Source organism: Dermacentor silvarum, chromosome 3 (assembly GCF_013339745.2).
Source record: "Dermacentor silvarum isolate Dsil-2018 chromosome 3, BIME_Dsil_1.4, whole genome shotgun sequence".
NCBI classification, from domain to species: domain Eukaryota; kingdom Metazoa; phylum Arthropoda; class Arachnida; order Ixodida; family Ixodidae; genus Dermacentor; species Dermacentor silvarum.
This window is the reverse complement of record NC_051156.1, coordinates 57184370-57212259: the sequence shown is the minus strand read 5'-3', so window position 1 is coordinate 57212259 and position 27890 is coordinate 57184370. Positions and strand designations below refer to the sequence as shown.

The 27890-nt window shown below is 48.6% G+C and overlaps 1 protein-coding gene across 1 annotated transcript in view; it reads right to left on the bottom strand.

Annotated features, from left to right (window-relative positions):
* LOC125944237 (fatty acid synthase-like) overlaps window positions 1–27890 on the bottom strand; it is a 92281-nt gene that overhangs the window by 10761 nt on the left and 53630 nt on the right. The window contains exons 8-12 of the mRNA XM_049664567.1: window positions 26126–26509; window positions 25382–25571; window positions 17231–17460; window positions 5294–5497; window positions 1119–1376 (exon numbers count right to left, since the gene is read on the bottom strand). Of these exons, the coding sequence (XP_049520524.1) occupies window positions 1119–1376; window positions 5294–5497; window positions 17231–17460; window positions 25382–25571; window positions 26126–26509 (1266 nt within the window). The remainder of the gene's footprint in view (window positions 1–1118; window positions 1377–5293; window positions 5498–17230; window positions 17461–25381; window positions 25572–26125; window positions 26510–27890) is intronic.

Sequence of the window (27890 nt, the reverse complement as noted above, 5' to 3'; positions counted from 1 at the left end):
AAATATCAGTCAGAGTCTTTGACACAAGGAAAGGTGAGATTGTTCGTACTGATTTGTCTGTTTTTTCTGAGTGGATCACATGAAATCGGGGAAAGTTCTGTGTTTGACGTCCAAAAAACTGGAAAACATCTTCGGTGCGCCCTCGTTTCAGACGGCGATCAGTGAGTGGTGGGAAAGAACTTGCCATAAGTATAGGTGAATGTTCGGCAGCTGCGCCAGCCACCCACCATGGAGCCCAACTAGGGGACGCTGCAATACCTGGAAAAGATTGGTCCTGCAAACGCCAGCTGTACGCCACTACTATAACCAAATATGGAATATCCAAGGTTGGCTACCCACACAAGGTTAACCCTAGCTGCCTGGGAAAACGGAAGTAAAAGGAAGTGAAAAGAAGACAGGATAGATTGAAAGTGAGAGAGAAAGACGAAGATTTAAGAGGAGGACAGGAAAAGGCAACTGCCGATTTCCCCTGGGTGGGTCAGCCCAGGGGTGCCGTCTATGTGAAGCAGAGGCCGAAGAGGTGTGTTGCCTCCGCCGGGGGGCCTTAAAGGTCCAAAACACCCGGCATCGGCTCAACCCCCAGGATCCCCCTTTCCCCAGACACGGCTAAGCCGCGCACGGCTACACGCGGGAGGGTCCAACCCCCATGTGCTCGGGTACGTGGTGGCGCAACTCACCAAACGCCTGCTTGCGCAGACGCCCCTGCGGGGGCGGACGCGCTCAGCACTCAGTCACAGCAAAATTTGAATAAACGCATATGAAGGCATCACGTGACGGGTGAGAAAGAGCACAGGGAAAGTGCAATGTACGGTACGCGAATGTGCGGTCTATTGTCAATTTCAAGACAAACCGATACTGATACATATTTTTACGTGTTAGATTTGTCCTTTTGGGAGGAGCACTCACACTAAAACGATAGGAATGCGAAAATGAGGGGAAGAGACTCGCACAAGGCTTACTTAGATTTTTTACTTCTTTATCCGCGAGCATCTGAGCTTGCAGGAAATTTCGGGTATCATCGACTGAGCAATATTTTCTTTAGATTTTTCGCAAGAACACCTGTGCAGTAGCTGCCGATAGATTAGCTTAACAATTCGGGAATGCTGCTGGCGTGTGACCTTTGATGACGGCCCGAAGTGCTCCCACTTAGTGACGGTCCACGATTGCGAGTGGTCCCAGCTGACAAGATGTGCTATGCTGGGAGTGCCGCGTGGTACGGGCATAGGCACCGGTGGATACAGCGGTGACAGGTCCATCTTCACGCCTAGAACGTGCAGCTTGCCCAGTGAGTTGAGAAAGAACGCCAGGTTGTCCACGTTGCGCTTCATGAGGCCCAGGCAGGTGGCTTCACTGCCCAGAGCACGGCGCAAGATTGCCTGTAATTCATTGGATACAAAACGTGTGGAAGGGTACAGCATAGTGGAAAACAGGAGAAACCGATGCGCCAATAAGTTGGCATAATATTCTTCACGTCCGTCGTTTTTATTATGTGGGGGCTTTAAGCATTCACTTACGTGACAACGCGGTTTTCTGACTTTCCATCTCCTTTCTTAAGATTCGAAAACAAGCGTGAGAAGGCAGAAAATGTCATGAAGGGGCGATTACTCTATTTGTTCCATTAATTCCCTCGATTGGCCAGCATGCTGCGCTGACGTCGTTATCACTGGTTTTGGCCGTTGGGTTCAACTAATAATGTAGAATATGAAAATCAGCTCAACAATTCATTCCCAAATACAGCCACATGTTTGCACTTTGTGTTAGTAGACCGTGTTAGCATATCATCGTAATCATCATCATTATCAGCCTATGTGTATGTCTAATGCAGGACGAAGGCCTCTCCCTGCGATCTCCAATTACCTCTGTCTTGAGCTAGCTGATTCCGACTTTCCCCTGGAAGTTTCCTAACTTCATCACCCCACCTAGTTTTCTGCCGACCTGGACTGCGCTTCCCTTCTCTTGGTATCTATTCTGTAACCCTAATGGTCCACGGAATATCCATCATACGCATTAAATGGCCTGCCCAGCGCCACTTTTTTCTCTTAATGTCAATTAGAACATTGACTATCCCCGTTTGCTCTCTGATCCACACCGCTCCGTTCCTGTCTCTTAAGGTTAGGCCTAACATGTTTCGTTCCATCGCTCTTTGTGCGGTCTTTAACTTGTTCTCGAGCTTCTTTGTTAACCACCAAGTTTCTGCCCCATATGTTAGCACCGGTAGAAATCAATGATTGTACACTTTTCTTTTCAACGACAGTGGTAAGCTCCCAGTCAGGATTTGGCAATGACTGCTGTATGCACTCCAACCCAATTTTATTCTTCAGTAAATTTCTTTCTCGTGAACAGAGTCCCCTGTGAGTAATTCACCTAGATAAACGTACTCCTTTACAGACTCTAGATGGTGACTGGCGATCCTGAATTCTTGTTCCCTCGCCAGACTATTGAACATTATCTTTGTATTCTGTATGTTCATATTCAACCCAATTCTTACACTTTCTCGATTAAGGTCCTCAATCATTTGCTGTAATTCGTCTCCATTGTTGCTTAATAGGACAATGTCATCTGCAAACCGAAGGTTGCTGACATATTCGCCGTTGATCCTTACTCCTAAGCCTTCCCAGTCTAAGAGCTTCAATACTTCTTCTAAGCATGCAGTGAATAGCATTGGAGAGATTGTGTCTCCTTGCCTGACCCCTTTCTTGATAAGTAACTTTCTACTTTGGGCCTACTGTAAGTGAGGCTTAAGCTGCAGCAGAGTTTGGGTACGGGCTAGTTGGCGTAAGCTGCACCGGCACTATACGCATCCAACACGAAGGCAACAGAGGCAAGCAATTGACGCACCACCACGTCATCGAACATGGCAGCGCCTACAAGATCACCGCGAAATGGGTTAATACAAGCAAGGGAAGCAGACGACCCAGGCGCTGGCTCTCTACAGTCTCAAAGTCCGCCACTTCCGGCCACTGGTCATGGCGGCGCTTTTTTAAACATCAATTTTTGTGAGAGTTTTGTAAAGCGCCCACTCGCATTTCAAGCGTAAGATTTTCCACGGAAGCTACTGTATGTCTGAATTATCTAAACGAGGCCTTTTGCGCGGCGCAGAATTTTGTTGCACTGGATTTAACAGGCATCTTTTCACAAATTGCGGTATTTTTGTAATCACGGTCTTTTCCTTGATACGGAATCGCGCTTCTGCCGCTTTCGCTTGCTGTATCTGGCTCGTTCCTCGTACTGGTTTTATTCTTTGACAGACTACGGTAGTTTTGACGGGCAAACCTTCTCTTGTTTGGCAGCGGCATACATTTTGTGCGCGGAAAGATTACGGATACTATTGAACACATAAAGGCAGCAAGCCGGAGCCTGAAGGTTTCCGCTAAAGATTCGCTAAGGTTTAATGTCCCAGCTAACACGCAGCAAGAAAAATAAAACATAGATGCCTTCCACGCGAATGAGCCACTACTCGTGTCAGTAATCCTTTAGAAACAATATGCACTGCATGAATTCTTTTGAGCCACCTCAAAAGAATTCATGCAGTGCATATTGTTTCTAAAGGATTACTGACACGAATATTTTGTGCGCCGCTTTTTTTTCGTTTTTTACGCGCAAGCGTAGTACATTCCCCGCCTGTGAAATCGGCGAAGTTATGTTTGAAGCCGCGAGGAAAGCGAGCGCCGCAGGGGGAAGCCACCTGGAGGTGAAGAAGAGAGTCGCGGGCTGAGACTGACGATGATTATTTATTGGTACTTCGGTGGTTGCTGCGGATGGCGCGACCGCACGAGCCCTGTTTTGAAAGCGATCTGCGATGCGGACCGAGTTTAGGCGTCTAGGCGCAACGAGGGCCGATAGCGTCGTGTTCGCCATGGCACCCGTACGCTTGCGCGTCACCAGCGTGCACGCTGGTGACGAGTCCATTTTTACAATTTATTTAAATCGATGTGCATATCCTAGTATACAGAACGTTAGCAAGTTTGTCTGATTACATTGCATGTTATGAAGCGTCGTGTGCCGAAGACAAATGGAGCATTATGAAGAAATAAGCAGTTTGTTCGCATACATAGGACTCTTCGGAGAGTGGGGATCATAAATGTAAAGCCAGCTTCTGCAGTCTGGCTTCCTGATCGACACAGCCTGCTCCACTACGTAAGTTCTGATGCTTTATGCTGATGCCCGCGGGGACGAAATTTCTCCTAGTTTCGCTCCTACCTTATGTTTTATTGTGCACAGCTAGCGTTCAGAAATATTCTAAAGGGATAAAAAAAAATGTGGTTGATCCCTCTTATATAGGAATCGGTATAGAACACGAAAGTGAAACGTGTCTTCACAGAAGTAGTGTAATGTTTATTGCACATTGATATATAATGTCTATTGGTGTTTTGTGGCTAAAGCGCCCTTAGGCGTTGATGCACCCACGCTGACGCCTGGTGGCACGTCTCCTCCATCACGACTACCAACGTCGATGACCATGAGCAACCGTCGTGCATATGGAAGCTGCACTACGCTGCACACGCTAGCACAACGCGAAAGACGAAGCACGTAACTGACACACTAATACAACGCGCAAGACAAAGCACGTAACTGAATCGTCACCGAGTCAAATCAGCGCGTACAGCGCGTCGTAATTGCAGCCTCCGCGATCAACTTCAGAAACATTTTCAGAGCTAATTGCGGAGGCCACGCTCCGCTGTGCTGAGTACGGTGAACGCCACCTAGGTGGCGTTGGTAGTGCTTCTTGATGCCAGCGTCCCTTCGAATGCTGGCATCGAGGCGTCGTAGTGCTGAGACCACGGAAGCGTTCACTGTCGGTGCGCGTTAGTGTCATAATGCAGTACTTCTCTTTTCTGCTCGTAGGCGGCGGCACCGCCCCGAGCAAGAGCGCGGGTACACGGAGGAGTGTTAGATATATAAGGCGCGTCTGTGTAGCTCTCTGCAAATGCGTTTGTGGCGCAATGGGTTAAACGCTCGGCGATCTATCGTCGCGGACCGAGAGGTCGTGGGTTCGATTTCCAAATTTTGCATGTTTGTGGAACTTTTTCTTCTGGTTTCTTTCTTTGTATTATGTTCTATGACGTATTTCCGTGACGGAAATACGTCAGTGAAGTCTTGGTGGACCCCGGCATAAAACACTTTCGTGTTAAAATATTCCTGAGGACGAATAGCGAGTGCTCGATTCGAAGAGATATCCAAATAGAACAGCATTCGATACAGTATTCCAATGTTTCAAATATTCGCACATGCCAAAAATTGTCATAGCGTAGGCATCTTCTCAGTGTGTACAATGCCGGTGGTAAATGCTGACCTGTAATAAGCAGTGAGGTGCGATTTCCACCACGACGGCGTTCTTAGGCACATGCTGTAGGGCCTCGTAGAAAAGCACGGGTGAGAGAAGGTTGTTGACGTGGTACTCGGCCGAGGATGTCTGGGCGATGGGCTCGTGCCAGCGGCTCTCAGGAACCGATGAGCACACCCAGCGTTGGCTGCGAGGCTTTGGCTGCGGAATCACCTACGCAAGATTAAGAAAAGTTAGGTAGACGCAACACACATTGGGAGCCAATTTACATATGTATGCAAAGCGTTTTGCAACTACCTGTTTCTGAGCATCGCTTGGGATTCTGCAAAGCGTAACCAGGTGGCGCAGCACGTTTTTACAGCGAAGCTGTTTATGGCTAGGGTTCCGTGAATTTTCCATGTCCGTAAGCAAAAGCTCCGGTCCCGCATGAACGCGCTCGTGCCACTGCTCGCGCGTTCATCGTCGTCGTATTCCACAGCTGGCTCGTCGGCGTCCTTCGGGTATGTATATTGAGTAGATTAGTTATCAATAGGCACCATTTTAAAGATCAGTAGGCTCCCAGGTGCTTCCGTATCGACTTTCCTTCCGCTCTTCTGTGGCGGTGGTATATAAACAAACCAGAAAGACAAGTTGCCGTTTCTTCATTTTTAATTTAACTTCTCTTCTGCTGTCGTAACGGTGACGCCGCGTATTCGGGATTCCAGCAATTTCATGCGGCACCTAACGGCGAGCGCAGGAAACCTCGCACGGAGGTCGGAGCCCTGCCGTGGTCGGAGCAGACGCTCCGTCCGTAGCCTTCGTACTGCGATCGGGTGCGCTTCTAGAACGACGGAGCCACCATCTGCGAACCTCCGCACGGCCGAAAAAATTTGCGCGTTTTGCAGTTTTGCGGCGACGAAGAAACACATCGATTAGGAATCTTCACATTGCAAAGCTGCGACGACGGCAATAGTTGTGTTCTCTATTTCTTGTACGAGAAAGGTATTCTTATTTTTTCTTTTTTTCAAGGCCAGGATCGGTTGTTGTTTGTGTGAAGAGAACGCGAACCTGTTGCTTGTACTACATTTGAAGTAAAGCGTTGCAGCGAACTTCAGCGAGTTTTCGTTGGGGTTGTTACTGCCATCGTGATAACGTGCAGCGTATATATGCTGCAATATGGAGTTTCATGTGATAGCCGGAGTGGTAATGCAGTTTGTGATGCCAGTGCCGCACCGTACTCAATCTTTCCTTGATTAAAGCTTGCATATCAGATACATGCGGCGCACAACGTGGAACTACCGCGTATGGCACACAGTGAAAATCGGGACACCGGGGTTTCAGGTGCTCCCGGGTAACATCGGTAACTCATTCTATGTTAGCACAACATGTATGCGCCAGCGTGCACAATAAAACTAGGGGGGGGCTAGCGGCACCCCTTGTTTGCGGCCTGGACACGCTACCCGTGTACTTAATGCAAATTAGTAGGCGCTCATGTAACAATGCGTAATTATCAAAGAAAATATACCTCATATCAGTGTCTGAAGGCAATCGGCAGCTCAGAGGAGTTTTGGCCACTTAAAATGCAGGATACGTGCACTATACATTAACATGAAAAATGTTAGATTCATGCAGTAGGTGAGTTAACATTAATTTACACAGAAACGTTTTTCTTTTCTTTCACAGCAGCCATAAGCAATATGTACGAAGACAGCGGGGAGTAATCAGTCATGGTCAAGCCACACATCCCAAGCCATAGCTGCACATGGTGTGAAAATGTGCGTTTTATTGTAGTAAGTATGTCCTTTCGTTTCTTATCTATCGTTTTTGTTCTCCACGAGATAAACAATGGGCCAACTATTACAATGACCACGGCTAAGCGAAGCAGCAGTCACATTGGGCCAATCATGAAAGTACAATAGATAACAGGAATGCAATAGTAGCGGGAAAGGTTCGCCACAGATCCCTAGTGCATGCTCGGTGATAGAGTGCAAAGCTTGATTTTAGGTTCGCTTCCTCTTTGGACTGCAAAGAGCGTGCAGAGTTTTCGTCTTCGACGAACGAAAATGTGTTGATGCAACAACGAAAAAGCGCGCGCTGGCTGAGCATTTATGCGCTTGCACAGCGGCAACAGCTGATCGAGCAAGTCGGTTCGCTGCTGCGAGCCATGTTAAACGTGCCAAACTGAGCAGGTAGTAAATTTTCGCCAATCCTGGCGAGGCCTGCTTGACGTATCTGACTTCGCCGGCCGCTACCGCACGCTAAAAAACGGACTATTCGCGCCTTAAGAGTGAATCAAAGCAGCAGAAGCGTGCTTGTATTTTCCCGACAATCCTGCACTGCACGAGTACTTCGGTTCCATGACCAATGGGTTCAAAATACATCGGTGATTTACATCATTACCTCGTGCGGATCCGCTGTCAAGCCAAGGTTTGCACACACAGTGCGACCACTTCAGCCTCATTACCCACTGTGCCTCTCTCAGATCGGCAAAAATTATGTGCTCGGCATCAGCTTTCCTTCCACACAACAGCGCAAACCGGCATCACACTGCACGAAAATCATCAAATACAGCGGTTGCGCGGACGCGGGGACCTCAGTGCATCCGCCATGCTGCACAGTGTAGCCTGACGCGGCCAGATTGCGCAGCGCCCCCTGCAGTTCATTTGAGTTGCGAATAGTCCGGACTACCGAGGAGCAACGCGCCTATGAAGAGCGACTGCGAAAACGGATGTGAGAGTGCAATTGTCCACCGATCAAGACATTTTGTGTTCGTACTTGGGTCAAAATTCTTTGTCATGTCTCTGTCGTGTGCTAAACAGCTTCGCTGGTCATCCACACACACTCAGTTGTTCGCCTGACTATGATGATGATCTACATGCATCAATATTGAAACGGGGCGTTGTAAGACAGCCACCTGGCCGGCTTTGTGTATGGAGCGGCGGCGAGGGGAAGGCGGCCGCCGTGTGGCGTAGGCGGATACGTCCGATGGGCTCATGGAATCGAAAGGCGGATGCAGTGAAGCACGACGTTCAAATTCTCTTGGTTGTCTGGCCTGTACCATGGGTTTTGAACGCAGAGATACTGTGGCACTAACCGGGCGGGAGACGGTGATCTTCGCGCTGGGCCATGAAACGCGGCTCGGGTCAGCGTTGCGGGCACCGTATCCACCTGCGCATATCTGATTGGCGCAGCAACAGGAGTGTTGTGAAAAGTGGCATGTACTTCGTGACTTGATCCTGGATGACGTGCTGCAGCGTGGGCGTCAACGAAGAGGAGGGCGTCTCTTGTGTCAGAGAAACCAATGAAAATTGGCGGCCCGCCTTTTCAGGAACAAACTGCTTAGTCTGCACCATCAACGAAGAGTCATCTGTAAGGTCCCTGTAGTCATCTGCACCAACAGCCAAGCCAGAGAGAGAGCCTACCAGTGAATTGCGTGTGTGGCGAGCCGCTGCTTCCGCAACTCATCACAGCTCTGGCAGAGGGTTACTACTTCAGACAAAGTGCTGGGGTTCTTTGGCAACAGAATCTGAAAGGCATCGTCGTTAACCCCCTTTAAAATATGCCTGATCGTGTCGCTAACCGCTATTGTCGCATCGACACGCTTGCAGAGACCCATGCCTGATCGTGTCGCTAACCGCTATTGTCGCATCGACACGCTTGCAGAGAGACCCATGTTATCCTCGATAGAACTTGTGAATGTCTCATAGCACTGCTGCGCTCGCTTTCGCAAGCTTTGTTCGGCGCGAAGCTTGCGGACTGCAGGCCGCCCAAACACATCTGTGAAGGTGGTCTTGAATGCCAACCAAGTCGATAGGTCAAGTTTGTATTTGCGGTACAAGTGCGCAACGTCACTCACATAGAACATAGCGTTGTTCAGTTTCGTATCCTCGTCCCACTTGTGGTTGAGCACCTTTCCATAGGAGGCGAGCCTGTCTTCGACCTGCTGAAAATGACAGGGTCGCGCTGACGCAATGCAGCCGAGCAGGCCACGGCAGGCATCGTGGCCGTTGGACACGGGGACGGGTCTTCCGCCACGACAGGAATGGATGCTAGAGTCCTGCTTGGAAGTTCTATGTTTCAAGGCGTACTCCGCACCTCCACCAAATGTGACGAGGTTAATCGGAGCCGTCGGGCGAAAGCCAGAAACACAGAGGCAGCAACGATTGGCGAACTGGATGGGCGGCAGCTGGACGTGCGAACTGGCCTCGCGACGTGCGATGACGACGGCCCTTTCTAGCGTGCCCATCTTCTTCTGGCTCCGAGACACGCGGTGGCGTTGGAACTTTCTACTGCCGTTCTTCTTTACAACTTGGTTATTCGCGTAGAATGGCCCGTATTTTGTAAAAACGCGATCAGTAATATGTGGGACTACCGGTGTATGTTGCAACTGGCCGTTATCTGCTCCGTACCACCGCCAGTTGCACTTGGCACCTCGAAGAGCCAGGATGAGTGTCGAGTGAGCTCCTGAACAACACTTTGCAATGCGGTGAATGTGGTTTAATTAACGGATCACGGACTCCAAAGATGTGCGACGTAATGTTAACGTATATCCATTGCATTTCCGCTAAATCGCGACAAATGTTTTTCGTGACGCTCTTGAGCAGGCGACCATATTTGACACAAAAACCTCAGAATGCCTTTTTTCTTCGAGAGCGCGAGAGGCTATGACTGGGAGATTTTTGGCGGCTTGATTATGTCGTCACTAACCATTTCTTTAACTTGTATCCTGACTGCATCACGATCGTGTGCAGAAAAGCAGTATGAACTGGTCGTGCTCATTCTTCGGCAATGATGTGTTGCTTCGCTGTTGACTTTTACCGGATGTTTGAAGAAGTCGAGAAACATTTTGAATACTCTTGGAGAATGCTGCATAACTCTTCTTGCCTGTGTTTTGGCTGGGTGAGGTTGACGTCCAACTTCGAACTGTCGTTGACAGTCGATAACATCCCCTGTGATGACTCTGTTAATCAAAAGGCATTGGCGATTGCAAAAAGGCTAAAAAGCAAAACGTACTGCCACAACACACAACAGTAAAGAAACACACACGGGAATGTCGTCCCAACACCAGCTAACCATTTGAGATGATCGCAGCGTGTTGACGATGAGTAGGTTTCCAGTGTGGCACATACACATATCGAGGGATCGGTGAAGAAGTCTGTCCTCTTGTTAATTATAATTATTTCTATACAATGGATGTCGCCCACAACGGGTGGGCCACGAAGCGGGAGCTACATTTCGTGCCAACGCCGCCTGCCTCTTTTAGATGATTGCCGCATGTTGATGATCATCATGATTGCCATACTATGGTACTCACCTACAACGGGGCACTGGCCGAGAAGCGGTCGGAACATTTAAACTAACACGCGTGTAGAAATATTAAGAAATGAAGAAATGAAGAAATACAAGTATATATGAGCTTTGTCACATTGACGTAGTAAGGGTACGCGAGAGAACACGTGCGCCCAAATTTCTTTTGGGCAAATTTGTAACCTTTCATTAACTTCTTCCCGAAAGCTTCGCATCTCATAAATTCTAACCATGTGCGTTGGTTCCGGATACTTGTTAAAATGCGATTTCTAGGCGAACATTTGCCACTTTGACAGTATCAATCTGTCTAGCTATCTATCCATCTACCTATCTAGCCGCCTACGTCTTTGTGCTCTCATTGTCGAGTTAATTTGGTGTGTTCCAAAATTTGCATAGTATGAAAAGAGTGTATGACGGACATAAATGATAGGTCATGACATGAATATCATGACATGTGTGTCATGTAGGTCTTGAAACAGCCGCCTATGTCTTCAATCTCTCATGGTCGTTTCGTTAACTTGGTATGTAAGTGCAATGAATTCGGACATGGGTACTAAGTGAAGGAAAGACTACAGAATGATGGTAGACGTCATAGTCATGAGCATGACTTAGCAAATGTGACATTGACTCAGCGAAAATGATGAACACTCAAAACCACTTGAATGGCTTCGCAAGTGTGCACTAAGTGAAGGAACCACTAAATGATGATGATTGAAGTCATAGTCCTGAGCATGACGCAGCAAAAATTACAATGACTATGCAAAAATGATTAACACTCAGAAACTACTGGAATGGGTTCTGACATCGGTACTAAGTGAAGGAAACACTAAAGCATGATGGTAGAAGTCACAGTCATGAGCATCAATCAGCAAAAATGACAATGACTATGCAAAAAAATGATGTACTTTCAAGAACCACAGGAATGGGTTCGGACGGGGGCACTAAGTGAAGGAAACACTAAAGGACGATGTTAGAAGTCATAGACATGAGCATGACTCAGCAAAAATGACAATCACTCAGCGAAAAGAGATTACCACTCAAAAGCCACTGAAATGGGTTCCGACATAAATGATAGGTGACATGAATCTGATGACATGCGTGTCATCTAGATTATGAAACAGCCGCCGACGTCTTGGTGCTCTCATGGTCTTTGCATTAACTTGGTCGGCTCCCCACACTCTGCTTCGCATAACATGGATTCCCACAGGGCGTGGGATCTGCCGGCTTTTTTTCCCTGTATATTTGCTGTGCTGCTGGGCACTCGGCTGCCGTGAATACTCTGAGCTCCTGTGTAAGCTAGGTGGCATTGTATCTGCGACGTCGTTGTTGGCATAGATTGCGTCGATGCTTTTATTGTTGTTCTCGACCAACCGCCTTATTCTCGGCGCATATTATATTTTGGATACGTTGCATGTTGGAGCTTGGTCATCATCATTGTCATTCACGCCTCTTTTGTGCCACCGACGCTGCTATTACGAGCATGAAAACGAGGAATTTCGCAAACAATAGTGTCGTCTTGTCGACAACAATTTCTATGCTATGCTCAAAATGTCATCATGGTCATCGTCTACAGTTGCGCTTGCTCAGTTTCTGAAATACATGCACTGGTGCCAGTGCTCTTAGAGTCGGCACAAAGCCTTGAAATAATTGTTCACCGCTGCTGTTGCAATTTCATCGGACTACGTAGGATGTGCGCGTTTTTTTGTGTGTATGTCTAAATATAACCTAAATAGATTTCGCGTGACGTTACTAAAATTTTCATGAAATCAAGAAAATAATTCACCAGCTCTTCCCCTGTCGAGAAAATGGGCGTAAGCGAAGCTTGTCGTGTGTGTATTTCACCTTCGTCAGGGCACCGTAATGTTCACGCCCTGTCACGGTAATAAAACATAAGGCTATATTAAATGTATACATCGAGGTAAGGAAACGTACAACGCAACGGAAGGAGAAGTTGCACGAAAGGGAAACAAAAGTAGAAAGAAAGGGAACAAAAAGTAGTAGGAAATGGAAGGGAAAGTAGTATGTCAAGTACACACACGACAACCTCTGCTTACCCCCATTTTCTCGGCAGGGCAAGGGCTGGTGATTTTCTTTCTTTCTCTCTCTCTATCTCTCTTTCTATTTCTCGCTCTCTCTCTCTTTCTATCTTTCTCTCTCTCTATTTCTTTACTTCTATTTTTTTCTTTCTCTCTATTTCTCTCTCTCTTTCTCTATCTGTTTCTTTCTCTGTTTCTTTCTCTCTCTTTTTCTCCCTTTATTTTGTGTCTCTGGTATGTGGCATTGAGCTTGAACCTTTCCTGCCCTATCACCAGGATCGGCCCACTTTTCAGCGTGACACCACCACCACTACCGCCAAAACTTGTGAGCCTATAAAGGTACGCTTAAAAAGTTCCGTGATAGCGAAGTGGTTAGCGCGTCTGACTGCAAAATGCACACTGCTCCAGTAAAATGAATTCGAATTGTAGTGATGACGGTAGTGGATAACTTTTTTAAGCGACGCTTTATGGGCTCACAACTGTCGGCGGCGGTGATGGTGGTGGTGGTGTCACGCTGAAAAGTGTGCCGATCCTGGTGATGGTGCAGAAAGGGACCAAGCTCAATGGCAGATACCAGGGACACAAAAGAGAGAAAGAGAATGAGAGAAACAAAGAGAGAGAGAGAGCGATGGAGAAATGAAGAGAGAGAGAGAAAGAAATAAAGATAGAAAGAAATAAAGGTAGAAAGAAAGAGACAAAGAGAAAGAGAGAAAGGGAGAGAGAAATGGATGGACGGATGTAAAACTTTAATGAACGTCCTGAGGTACGCGACTCAGCGCGCAGCGGGCCGCTCCCACGTTGGGACAGTCAGGCCATGCCCGATCACCGCATCGTGGGCCCTCTGGACAGCCCATAGTTGCGCCCCGGCATCGGGGCTCTTGATAGCGGAGAGCCACTTGTCCTCATTTATTTGTTCCGTGCCTCGTAACGAGGGGCAACGCCAGAGCATATGGTCTAAGCTAGCGAAGTCATTGCAGTGCCTGCAAGAACTACTGGCATAAGTGTCGGGATAAAGCTTGTGTAATAAAGCCGGGCTGGGATACGAGCCTGTTTGCAGTAATCTGAGGGTCAATGCCTGCGTCTATTTAACTTCTTGTGAGGAAGGGGAAAGTCTCTCCTGCCGAGATAAAAGTACTGCGTAATTTCATTGTATGTTGTCGGTTGATCTCTGTTCTCCACCACTCCTGGCTGGCCGGGGAGTTCTCCATGGTCGCGGAAAGCGAGACCTCGCGCCTTAGAGTGGGCCAGCTCGTTGAGGTTTGTGGGGCCTCCCATGATGGATCCCATGTGAGCGGGGAACCACGTGAGAGTGTGGGTGGCAATGCTTTTACCGTCGAGGATGCGACAGGCTTCTTTACACACGGCGCCAACGCTGAAGGCGCGGATGGCTGCCCTGGAGTCGCTGAAGATGTTGGCATGTTTCTCGTCCAGGAGGGCCAAGGCAATGGCCACTTGCTCGGCCGCACATGACGACGTGCTTCGTACCGAAGCTGCGTTAACGGTCGAACCTTTGTGGTCGATGGACACTACTGCGAAATTTTTGCTGTTGCCATATTGGGCCGCGTCAACGAAGCAGCTGCCGCCAGGGAGTTCTGTCACCCGGCGTAGGAGCGCCACGGCCCTGGCCTTCCTTCTTTCCACGTTGCGCTGGGGATGCATATTGCGTGGGGCGGGGGATATGATGATGTGGTCTTTATTTTTATTTCTGGGGTTTTACGTGCCAAAACCAGTTCTGATTATGAGGCACGCCGTAGTGGAGGGCTCCGGATTAATTTTGACCACCTGGGGTTCTTTAACGTGCACTACAACGCAAGCACACGGGCGTTTTTGCATTTCGCCTCCATCGAAATGCGGCCGCCGGGGCCGGGGTTCGATCCCGCGACCTCGTGCTCAGCAGCGCAACGCCTTAGCTGACTGAGCCACCCCGGCGGGTGATGTGGTCTTTCTGCTCCTTCGGAAGGCCCTGGTAGGAGTATTTGACTTTAGCCGGGGGGACGCCAATCTCTGTTAGGAGTCATCTGCCCGCCGTGGTGCCGGAGAGTCTGAGAATCTGTGCCATTTCTTGTGCTTCTGCAATTTCTTCTAGTGTATTATGAATACCCAACTGCAGAAGGCGGTCGGTGCGTGTGTAGTTTCGTAGTCCGAGCGCGCTCTTGACCCCCCTCCTTATCATGGCATTTAGTTTCTCTCGCTCGGCCTTCTTCCAGACATGCATGGCCGCTACGTACGTGAAATGGCATAACAAGAAAGCGTGGACTAGCCTTATCAGATTCTCTTCACTCAGGCCTCTCCTTTTGTTAGCTAGCCGCTTGATTAGACCGATGACGCTATCCGTCTTCTTTGCTAGTTTGTGAATGGTGATGCTATTTGTGCCCGCCCCTTCGAGTGTCATTCCCAAGATTCTAATGGACGCGACTTTGGGAATCGGATCTCCGCACTTGATGTAGAGATTAATGTCGATTTCGGTGGGGGGGTTTCCAGTTCTGTGGCTTGCGGCCCTTTCTAGTGGAGCTGTAGAGAAGGAGTTCCGATTTCTTTGGGGAGCACCGGAGTCCCATGTCTGTTAGAAAGCGCTCTGTAGTGTCGACAGCTTCCTGGAGAGCGGCTTCGACTTCTCCGTCACTGCCTCCCGCGCACCAGACAGTGATGTCGTCCGCGTAGATCGTGTGACCGATGCCCTGGATCTTGCCTAGGTATCTCGAGAGGTCGACCATTGCGAAGTTGAAGAGGAGCGGTGAGATGACTGACCCCTGGGGGGTGCCTCTTCCACTCAGCTCCATTTTCTCTGATTCCAAATCTCCAGCCTTGAGGATGGCGCATCGTTTGCTCAAGAAAGACTTGACGAAGGCATGGAAGGAGGAGCCCAGGTCGAGTGGGGAGATGGCGTCGAGAACGAACTCGTGACGGATGTTATCAAAGGCCTTCTCCAGGTCCAAACCAAGGATGGCTCTCGTGTCCCGAGTGCAGCGTTCCAGGATTTTGACCTTGATAAGCTTCATGGCGTCCTGGGTGGAGAGGCCTGGCCTGAAACCTATCATGTTGTGAGAGAAAAGGTCGTTGGTCTCGATATACTCGGCAATTCTGTTATGGATGGCGTGTTCGGCCACCTTCCCTACACATGATATCAGTGAGATGGGGCGGAGGTTGTCCAAGCTCGGCGGTTTACCGGGCTTTGGGATGAGTATGACCTTCGCCACTTTCCATTGTTCCGGTACAATTCCCTCCTCCCAAATGCGATTTATCTCATTTGTGAGAAACTCGACTGATTCGTCCTCTAGGTTTCTGAGAGCCTTGTTGTTAATGTGATCAGGGCCGGGTGCCGACCTACCATTCAGGTCATGTAGGGCGCGGCGGATTTCACTGACTTGGAAAGGCTCGTCCAGCACAGAGTTCAGCTTCCCTTTGTATACTGGGTATGGCGCCTCATCGGCCACAGTTTTGAGTGGCAGGTACTTCTTAGCTAGCGTCTCCAGCACTTCTGCTTCCGAAGACGACTTCTTGGCTTCGTGTAGCGCTTTAGCGAAGACACTTCTCTGGTTTGATTTGGTGCCCGAGTCGTCGAGCAAATGTTTCAGAAGATTCCACTTCCCTCCCGTGCGCATCTGCCCTTCGATTGAATTGCAAATTTCGTCCCATTGCTGCCTAGACAAGTCTTGGCAGTGCTCGTCTATCTGTTTGTTGATCTCGGCTATCTTTTTCCTGAGCTTGCGATTCAAGCGTTGGCTTTTCCACCTCTCGAGGATTGATTGCTTGGCCTCGAGTAGGTGTGCTAGCCTGCTATCCATTTTGTCTGTCTGCAGATCCGTTTCTATGATTTTGGTGGTGGAGCAGACGTCTTGCAGAATTAGTTCGGACCACTGGACGAGGCTCTCGGGCTTTTCTCCGCGGGCGGCGCGGGCCTTGCGAACCTCACGGAATTTGTCCCAGTCAGGGACCGAGAAGGCCTTTTTTCTTTTCTGCTCCATTTGTAGGCTGGTGGCCGTGATGTAATGATCGCTACCGAGGTCTATGAGCAGACTGGACCACACGGCTGAGCCAGCGTTTTTAACAAAGGCGAGATCCGGGACAGAGTCCCTGGTCGAGGAGGTGCCGCGTCTGGTGGGAAAGGCTGGGTCCTTCATTAGAAAAAGTCCCGCATCTCCCGCCTCCTGCCACAGGCTTCTGCCCTTGACCGTATCGTGCGGGTAGTTCCAAGCGTGAAAGGGGGCGGAGAGAGAACGAAATAAAAGAAATCACCACGAAGGTTAGATACACACACGACAAGCTTCACTTACCCCCATTTTCTCGACAGGGAAAAGGCTGGTGATTTTTTTTTTGCCCTGTCACGAGGCAAGTCTGAGGATTACGAGGTGATCTGACAACGACAAACATAGTTGCGCGTCGCCGATAACGACAATGGTCGCCGTTGGCGTAACGGAATCGACGGATGGAGGCATACCCAACTTCGAGCATTCAACTACCGGAGCAGTAAAGATAAACAGGTGCTGCTGTCGACTTGGTGGTTGTCCAACGCTGACTTGGCCCACGTCAGTGCACGACAGGTGGACGTGCAGCGCTATAGAAGTGTAGGACATGTGTAAATACCAGCATCAGATTGGTAAAGTCGTATCTATTGAGTGCTTACCGTTTCCAAGGCTTCAAGCAAGGCTGGCGCAATTTTTCGAATGTGTTGGCTGTGGAAGGCCTTGTCTGCGCCCTCCACTTCTCGGGCGAACACGTTTTCATCCCTCAGCCGTTGTACCAATTTGGAAACTGCATCTGGTGGTCCAGACACAGTCACTGAATCCACGGCGTTGTGGCAGGCTGGTACCACTCCGTCACAACAGCGTCGTTTGGCCTCTTCCCACGTCAAGCCTAACAGAAAGAAAAAAAACAAAGTAAAGTGCACTGACATTTATTAAAGCCAAGCTTTTTTTGAGAACCCTCCTGGACTTTGATTACCGACATCGTTGGTGTTGTCTTACTGAATAGCTCACAGAAACAGACAAAAAAAGCACTATATGTACGATACTGGGACCAAACCGCGGTCTCCCAGCTCAACAGTCTGATGCTCTAAACGCAACAATCACACGCATAGTTGCCTTGTAACAGCGCGAATCGCGCATAACGTCGCGTAGCACAAGCGGTAGCACATGCACTCGATCATGTGTGTGCGCGCGTCCGTTTCCTTTAGGCAAAATAAACAGCGATAAATTGGGCGAATTGTACGCAATCTCAGCCCTGTATTTTTCGCACATCTCCTCATCATTCTTTCCTCGACAAAAATCGGACATCGCTTCCACACTCGCGACATCACTGCGTTCACGAAAGCTTCGCTTCACATAAAAACTTTACCATGTGCGTTGGAGCTACATAGTTATTTTTGCCTGCATTTTAATTAACGTGGCACAAATGGCCTGCATATAGAGTGACTACATAATATAGCATGACATTTTCTAGAATAATGTTAACGTTAGTCATTCATTGTTAAGTAAATCACAACACTTTCTAGCAGCACAAATAAGAAACACTTCCAAGGTTTTAACGGAGGTACAAAATCATGTGCGCCACCTGGGATACACTATGGAAATATTACTTAACTTTCGTATTATCACAAGGCAGAATAGCGGTGATTCATGATCGGAGAGGTGCCTTCGACGATGCCGTATGGTCCGTAATATTTCGACAGAAATTTCGTTGAAATTCCAGGCGTGGTACAAGGTCCGAACAACCAGACAAATGGGCCGGAAGCGGAATTCGGGTTGATATTGTCGCAATCAGGACTCTGTTTCTATCGTTCTTGATCGCAAGAGGCGAAATGGCGGGCTAAAGGCCAACCTGCGTGCTGCGAACTTTCGCGACTAATTTCACGTGACGAAAAATACAGCGTGAAGCGTCGCCGCGAATTCGTCACACCACACCCCATGCAACCAAGTGCGGGCGAACGCAGCCGACCATGCGGCCGACGCAGCCCGCGAGGAGTCATTGTGGCCAGACGAGCTAGGCTACGAAAGCGACATTGGCGAATGAAAGCAGAAGACAAAAATGCATCTAGACTAATGCTTTTACACGTAAAATAAGATAACTGGCCTGAAAAAGTGTATAAACTTTTTTATATTACGCGACACGTCGGTATTTTGCCAATACTATCCCTTGTCTGTGGCCCTGTGTTTGTTTACGGCTCACTCCGCTCGGCAGCTACGGAGTTTTTCTCCCATCAGCTTCCGCTTTCGAGCCTGCCCTGTCATCGAGTTAACACGGAAAGCTATTATGTGACGACAGATATGGCAATCGTCCGTTGAAACCGTCTTCTCCAGTTGAAAAAGAACTTGCTGCTTAAAAAAAGCAAGGAGAGAAGATGCGATTCATGGATAGCGGCCATAGTCGTCACTGCAACAGTTGTAGTCAACCGACTTTTCAAGAGAAAAAGATCCCGACAAACCCGGCACGCACCATGCACCTAACAGTCGCCCCTGCCGTCGCGCCGTAATTGTCACCACGTAGAAGAGGTTTAGTCCCCCCCCCCCCCCCCCCCTGCCCGCGCGGTGCCACACAGGTGCAACCAATTTGGACTATTGTCGTGCCGCTGCGTCGCGAGAGCTGGAGCAAGGGTATAGAAAAGGCGCGCACCCTAATGATGGGTCCCGTACGTTTATCCCGTACGCAACGCTCTCTTTCGTCTTTTAATGTAGCTAGCCGCCCATATGCCGCACCTACGCGATTCTTAAGCTCGCGTTTTCTAGGATGTGCCAGTGATCTATACCCTGCAAACTTCAATCAAACGTCTTTCCAAAACACAGTGGTACGCAAGGCCTGATGCATGGCCTTTCATGGGCAGAACATCATCGGGAAGCGAAGCCTCTAACTACATAGAGTAAACAAAACATGCAGTGAGCACATATTATTTACTAGAACATTGAGGCAGAACAACAACAAGGAGGAGAAACGGCGCTGGAAAACAAGCGTTTGAAGCGAAGGTAGTAAATAGCCCAACAGTAGCCAAGCGTCAACAGCAAAAACTCCTCCCGACGAACGACCAACGGAAGCCAGCCTGTGTGCTGTGGTTCGATTGGCCCACGCTCTCCGCTGCGCCCTACGACTTCCGGTGTCGGCGGTTCGCTGGGTGGCGAATATCAGGAGGGAGTGGTTCGGCGGCGAACAGCCAGTTTTTTGAGGTCGGGCGGCGGTTGGCCGCCGCCGAAAGTTCGTCGCTTTTTCGCTCCATGGAGGTTGGCCTTACGTGACGCCATTTCTCGACATACCTGTTTGTGGTTGAAACGGGAGCACAGTGCTATCAAGCACCGGCGTACTACCCTTCTAGTCTCGGAGACCACACTCGGACTTTCCGGTAGTTCCACGATATAGCACAGCGCGTCTAGAAAGAAGTGCGAGGGATGAGCCCGGTTGCTACATGACGCATTTCTCATGAGCCATGCATTTCGGAGGCCACGCACAGGCTTCGTTGCGGCGGCGCTAGATGGCGCCGAGCGTTCTTAGGGTAGCGCGAAAAAGAATTCCCGCTGCAGTATACGCCACGTTTCGAGGGTGGCAGTATGTTGTGTCGCTATATTGATTCAAAGCTCACGCATTACGATCGTCGGTCATCGTGAGATGGGCTATGCTGTAATTTTTGACAAAGCTAGGCATTCCTCGTTAAAGGTAGTGTGCGGGCGGCGCTCGTACGTCTTGAAGACGCCTGCGTGTAAAAAATTATGGGTGCGAAAATACGTGCAGATATCGGAACTCAAAGTTCTAGGTACAACAAGAAGCCACTTGAGACCTTTTGGCTGGTCGCTGCGTCGATATAAGGAATTTACCCGAGCGGCGAAATGGGCGGCTTGGCGACGGTCGGAACAGGAGATGGCAGATGCAGGCGAGCTGGAGAGGAGACCCAAAAGAGGAGCGAGCCAGGCATCCTTGCGCTCTTCTGACGTAAACTATCGATGTCAACCGAGGACACTGCCTAAAAGGTAAAGGGGCAGGTATTCTCGACTGGAGAGGAGAGCGTGACATAGTGTCTTCTTCAGTGTGCTTACAGCATGAGCGGTTGACAACGCCAGTGTCGTAGTCTTGGATGCGAGAGCCCAGAGGGTAAGGCGTCCAGACGGTTCTTTCAAAGAGGACAAGCCACTAAGGGTGTGATAGTCAGTTGGCACGTTGAAGGCCAGCTGTATGAATAATAGTGAAACATTATGAGTTCTAAAACGATGGTCAGGGACTCTCTTACTATAAGGCTATATGCGCTGCTCTTCGGTCCATGCAGGACTGGCATAAGCAATTACCAACTCGGAGTCGCCATTCATGCGGCGCGCATGTACAATGCACAGGCCAATGCCGCTGGCAGTGACGGAAGCCTCCGTATGTACTTCAGTTGAAGTAATCTGGTCGTAGCGTCGCGGTATAGGCGGATATAAGTGAGTAGACGGCGTAAGATCATGAACGTGGTATCGTATGCAGAAGACCATGATAATAGGTCGTGGGCGTCACTTTTTATGGTATCGAAGAAAATTGGCGAACAAGGCGTCTGAAGTAAGAATGGAGGCCGATGAAGGCATGGAGTTCTTTAGTTGTCTTTGGTTTTGGAAACACAGTTATAGCGCAAACTTTTGATAGGCAGGGAAGGAGTCCGTCTTTGGACATGACGTGGCTAAGAAACATTAGCTTGTGCACGGAGAACTCGAACATTTTCAGGTTCAGTTGCAGGCCAGCGTTGGTCAAGCACGTCAACAACTGCTTAAGGTGGAGATGATGCGTGTTGAATTCGTGGGCGAACACAACGAAGTCGTCGAGCTAACATAAACACGTGCTCCGTTTCACGCCTTGTAAGATATCGTTCCTCATTCGTTCAAATGCAGCGCGGCATTGAATGGTCCAAAGGGTATTACGTTAAATTCATATAAACTGTCTGGAGTAATGAATACGGTTTTAGGGCGATCAACTCCTGCCACCGGGACCTGACAGAAGCCCGAGCGCAAATCGCAGGGATACAAGGATTCATCGCCTTGCTAGATGTCCGATGCGACGTCGGTGTGCGGCAAAGGATATACGCTTTTCCGTGTTATCTTGTTAAGACGGCAATATTCAACGCAGAAAGAAATGCAACTATCGTTTTTTGTGCCGCGGCCCACCAGTGATGAACATGGGCTATTGAAGGGTCGAATGACGCCGCGGCGAAGCATACCGTCGATGTGCTTACTCACACCGTACGGGCGAGGCCAGCATGGCACTTTGGACCCAGTATCGATGTAGAGCCTGACGGCCGACGTGCGGCCAAGAATAGGTTTACCGACATGGAAAGACCGAAATTTGGCAAGCAGGTGAAGAATCTGATGGCGTTGTTCGGAAGTAGAGTCATTGATAATGAAAGCATTGAAGGCGTCAGCTGATTGCGGGGCCGAAGGCAGTGATCTCTGGGTGAGACGAAGCATCCGGCACGTCGATAATTACAATGGCACGAAGGGGCTCAACACGGACAAGCGCATCACTGCATGAACCTTCAGTGTTGAAGGAAATGGAATGCAGACAGCTCTGGAATTGAAGCCCGCCGAAATGACAGGCATCACAAAAGGGATGGTAATGGCCTTATGGGTCATGAAGAGTTCCGAGGGAGTTACGGGACACGATACACGGAAGACTACGAGCGGCGACATGTGGAAGGTGAACGCCGTGCAAATAAGGGGTGCTTGACGTTCTTCAAGTCGCAGCACCTGAACCAGTTGTCAAGGGCGTGTATGCTGTCAAGCGAGGCAGAGCTAGAACAGCCGGAAGTCTAAGCGGCTCACACTCGAGCCGCGTACTTACGATACCGCTGGGTTAGTGGCTGAAATGTAGGCATGTACAGTTTAACTGGCCTTGTCTAAGCGCTCTAATACAGTGGAGCTGTATACGTCTGTCCTCCCATAGGTTTTTAGATGTCCGTGCCTCAAAACGCCCGTGCCCTCTATGAGGGGGAAAATCAAACTACTCAGGCATGTGCTGATACCTGGCGCAGCAAGAGGTAAACTAAGAAACAGCCCAATACTACATAACGCCACCCTCTAAGAGGAGGCGGAGCAAACCAGTAAGGCATGTGCTGACACCTGGCGTAACAAGAGCAAAGCTAGGACAAGGGCGGCCAGTAACAGCGAAGATCGTGCCTGAGAGACTGTTGTAAGCAGCGGGCTCGACAGGAAGACAGGTGCCGCGAAGCGACGCAGGTACCAAGCCAGTAAATTGGACGAGCGCAAGGGTGCGTATGCGAAATTTCCGAGGGACTTTCTGGACAGACATTTTGGATTCAGTTGTGCCGTGTGCCTTTGGTTCGACGACGATTTGATGGTGATTGGTTACGTTCGAGATGTCGCGAAGCGTGAACTGAGGCGGTTTTGACAGCTACCCCAGCTCCTGATTTAGCCAGCTGCTCGGTTTGGCTGTGCCGACGGAGTGCTAATGGCCGTAGCACGCATCGATCATTTTGTGCGACAGGTGGTCGCTAACAAATCACCTGCTGCATTTCCGTGCCTGCGCAAGGCACCGAATGGGCAGTTAATATGTTGCGCGCGCCGATATGTGGAGCCCGCGTGTAGTGCGTAGTGCCGAACAGCTGTTCTAGTAATCCACATTCACATACTGGAAAGGCTGCGATTTTTTATTTATAACAATTCGTGTATTTTTTATAAATACTTAAGACACCCATAATGAGGGTTTTCTCAGAAGAAATGGAAAAAACCAAGGCTTGACAGGAACATGAATAAGTCAGGTTTAAACATACTGTCACATTGAGTTAACGGTGAGGAACTACAGCGGCACAACGCTAGTAGCAAAACTAACTGTTTATTGGGCGAACCTGCGTCCGGCAAAACAAGTAAGACTGAACAGAAAATAGCGGCGACCAGCGCACTCGTAGATCCTCGAAATGTGGTCCACGGGTCAAGCGCGGTGGCTTTTAGATTGCGCTTGTTAAAGGTTCCAGCATAATCATTGGTGCCCGCCTGCATTCCAGAACGTGCTACACAATTCATCTCGCGCATACAATGTGATTACACAAGGCTTGCTGACAACAGACTACGGATAGAACCAGTGATAGCATTCGAGAAACTTCAGATATAGAACGGCCCATCTTGCGCTTGGCGATAACTTTGAAAATTCGTTAACTGGTGAAAGGTGGTCGCCGGTAAAGATAAGTACACGTGACAGTAGCAACGTATGAAACTGGTATAGCATATTACACAAGAACAATATGATTAAAATATGAACTCCAGGCTAGCGATAGTGTAGGTACAGATTCCATGTATATCAACATATAAACCAATCCAAACATAAAACAAAATGCATCGCGAGTGTCTTTCAGTGAAAAAGAACTGATTTGAGGTGAGATGTAGAAGCAGTCAGTGTAGTTTTAAATTTACATTATTACTCACTCGGTTAGTTATCGTTTTGGAAAGAATACTTGAAGCAGTTATGACGCGTCATGACACTCACGTCTAACACTCATGTCTCTGGTCACTATGACTCATGTCATGACTATGATACGTCATGTCGTTTCCGAATTATGTATCCACATGAAAAAGAAGACAACGCCCTAGTTTCAACCTTATCGTATTCTTTTATTAGACGATAGCAAAATTCAGGCCGTAAAGAACGATTGCGTTATTACAAACAAGGTTAATTTGCAGTCTTTTAGAGAAGACAGAATATTTAATACGTAAGGTGTCTTGTATGTCTTCATGTTCAGAGAAATGTAGAACACTAGGAAGCAATTTCTTATGAACGAATCAATGAAGTAGAATGAAACTTTCTAGGAAAAAACTGTACTGTATTTGGTGGCAAACTTTCCCTGGGACAGCACATATCAAGCGAACGCTGACCGAACGTAGGGGAAGTCGAGCATTCCAGGGTTCTTTTGACGCAAACTTCCGTCAAATAATTTAACGGCATTCAATACAATCGCTATGCGAACTTTCTTTATAGAGTACGAAAAATGTTAACTTTTCAAGAATGCTTCAGCAAATTACTACACCAACGGTCACTGTTTAACCTCGAATTTATTATACACAAATATTGTCGAATCTATAGACAAGAATTTAGAGCCGTTCTCCGGAGCCGCCAATTTCTCGCGACGGTGGCGCCATGGTGCGAGCATTGGCTGTGTACTGCGGGCAACGCGAATCGCTGCACTGGCGGAAGCAAGCGCGGTGGCAATGAATTGTTCTTCAAGCAAACCGTTGACGTTTGAAATTGATAAGCGCATGCTCAATTCACTTCTGCATTATGTACGCACTGACGGACGCGGTAGAACACGTGTCGGATCGAAGGCACGTTGCTACTCCTTAAAACCGTGAATAGCAACCACACAAACAAGCGCCACGCACGAATAAACAAACACGCTAGTTAGCCGATTCCCGCAGTGCACGCCTGGTGTCGCGAGTATACGAGCGCGCCGGCAGCCTGCGTGCGAGTGTAAAATAATCTGGTCTATGTAGATCCAGCCTGTAAAATGTTCTCGTGCCTCTACTGTAGGCCAATACTTTTTCACGATAGTCATTGTCTGTTTGTGCTGTAAGCTTAAATCCTCGTTTACGGTAACGGTCGAAGAATAACCGGTGCTATCAAAACTGGGGATCGAGTGCGGCGTACGATTTTTGTATGCTTATACGATTAGCACTCTTAAAGTTTCTAGGGTAGTCGATCGGCCAGGCGCCACAGGTTCTGTGGCAACATTGCTTCAATGCTAGTCGCATTAATGTCGACATTCAGCGTGAGACGGTTCTTGCCGTAATTTTTTTGTCTCATAAAACAAAGTAAGTTCACTGCTCACCTACGGCCGCCATGGATCCCTTCGGCAAGTCGCCCAGTTCCACGCAGCGGCCTCGCCAGTAAGCACACATCACGGTCTGCTCGGCCGTCAAGCATCCGTCCGCGTAGGCGCAGGCGATCTCGCCCAACGAGTGACCCACTATGCCGTCCGGCCGAAGACCTACGGCGAAAAGCACATCTACCAGCGCTACCTGTTGGCCAGTAAACAAGAAAGCGCCGGCATTTTTCTGTGTATCACTCGCTGCAGGTTTCTGCGAAAAACAGTACAACTACGAGACCCTCAGCTTTTAAGAGCGAACAAAACAAAATGTGAAGGCAGCAGTTGAGTGGGAATCCTCGTTCCTCTTACTTGCGTTTACAAGCTTAATCAATAGACGCTTACTGCTTTTTGAATGTACCGACACTGTGTCACGATGTGCGGGGACTGTGCTTGTAGTGACATTTTCTATAGCGTGTATCTCTGGTTTATTATTCAGTTATATATTATCCTGTTTTCTTGTCTTTGTGTTCGTCATTACCGCTGTTGCACCATGTTACGCAACGCACACATTGACGCCACTTTTTCTTATAGGCTATAATGTACTTAGCGTCACTGTGCTACAATTTGAGAATTAGTACTGCAGTCTTAACGGTTATAAATTAACCAACACTGTACCTGCTTCAATGATGGGTCAGCACAGTTCAAGTATTGCTACAGACGTCATTGCTTGAGTATTAAAAAATACTTGCAGGGTGATGACCTCACCTGAATTGCTGTGATGGAGGCGAATACTGAAGACATGGCATCACTATAATTTTCACTCGTCACTTCCCTAATCAGGTCAATGGAGAATTGGGATAGGACCTGGTGCGACTTGTTTAGTGATCGTGCAAATACATCAAACTCCATCATCTGCCGCGCCATTCCTCTCCACTGACATCCAAGGCCTGTGAAAATGAACCAAAGAGGCCGCTCCTTGACAGCAGCCGGCTCGACTATCTTGACGACCTGCTTGTCGGAACCATCCACGGGCAACAGCATAAATCCCCGGAACGGGAATTGCATCACGCTGGGCTGGCCGACGAAATTCAAGAGAGCGTAGGCCGAATCCGGGTACGGCCCCTCAGCTTCCATGCGGTTCATAGTCATCTGCATTTTTTTTGTATTGGTCATTAGTAGAACAGATGAGGGTTATATTCCTTTTCGTAAATAATTTATTTATGCTGTCTCGAACAGAAGTATCACGAGAGGACAAGAAACAAACAATAGTACTGAGTGCACCTTGATTTGTAGGGGAGGTGCTTACCTGTGTTTTATCTGAGTTGCCCTATGATCTTCTAGCGCGACAATGGGGGAAGTAACAAAAGGTGCTTCGTGGAAAATGCAAGGTAAGTATACCTGGTAGCGAAGCTTCCATAGAAGCCCACACGTTCAAAACATGGCGCCTTATCGGCGGTTCATGGGGCTTAGCGCCATCTGTGTGAGGAGGGAACACTTCCGGCGGAAGAAAAAATAATTTGACGTCATATCTGTTAAAAACAGAAGTGACGTCATTTTGTTCTCATAGGCGCGAAACTTGTTTTCCGAGGCCTGCCATTAGAGCTGTATATTCAAATGCCCCGCCATTCGGCTAGATGGCCGTTTCGAGCTTTCAGCGCGGAAAGCGATGCAGGAATAGGTCAGCCGTACGGGTCTCGAAATCGCATCGCTGCACAGAACATACTTTCTTTGGAGGCCGACGAACGCTTTGGGCGTAGATTGCGTAGAGTGCTCGTCATTTCTTCGGACGCCAAGACCATCGGCCAGCGCTGTCGCACGAAAACAACTAAAGTAAGCAAGTATCTGACGGTCGCAACTCACTACTTTTGACTGCACAGGTTAAAAAACAATAAAACTACCCGCGTCACGTAATTCAGACAAACGTCGACATCCAAAACAACACAACACGTGAGGGGGGCGTATTGTAACAAGCGAACTTTAAGAGCGCGCCTTTCCATGCATTCCAAGAGCTGCATTGCATTTCAAGTGATAGCGGCGTGAACACCTGCCGCTATCGATGGGCGCTCTTACGGTGGGAGCTCAAAAGAGGTATTTATTGATAATGATCAAGTAAAATAATGTTGTCTGTTCTTTTCTTGCCATGCGTATATAAAATTGATTAGGAATTTTAATTTCGTTCAATGAATCTAAGTGTGTCTCGCTTTAATAAAAAAAAACGCATTTTTCTTTCCCAGTGTATTCCCTCCAAACATAGTCGCGCTTCAATCGCTGCTCCCATACCACCCTTGCTGATGTCGCCGACAATTGGTTCTGAAGCGCTTTTCGCCCGAAGCTTATCCATTTCACCATGACACGCAGTTTGTAATCGAATATTGCTGATATTTTTTACCTGATGAAAAGTAGGCAACACCGCTGTTCTTTCAGGACATTGTGGTCAGAATGGAAGGGTTCTAAAGAACGCTGGCGGTATAAACTTTGATGCTGTGCTTTAAACATTAGCAAGAATCCAGCTAAGAATCCTCAGCGCTTT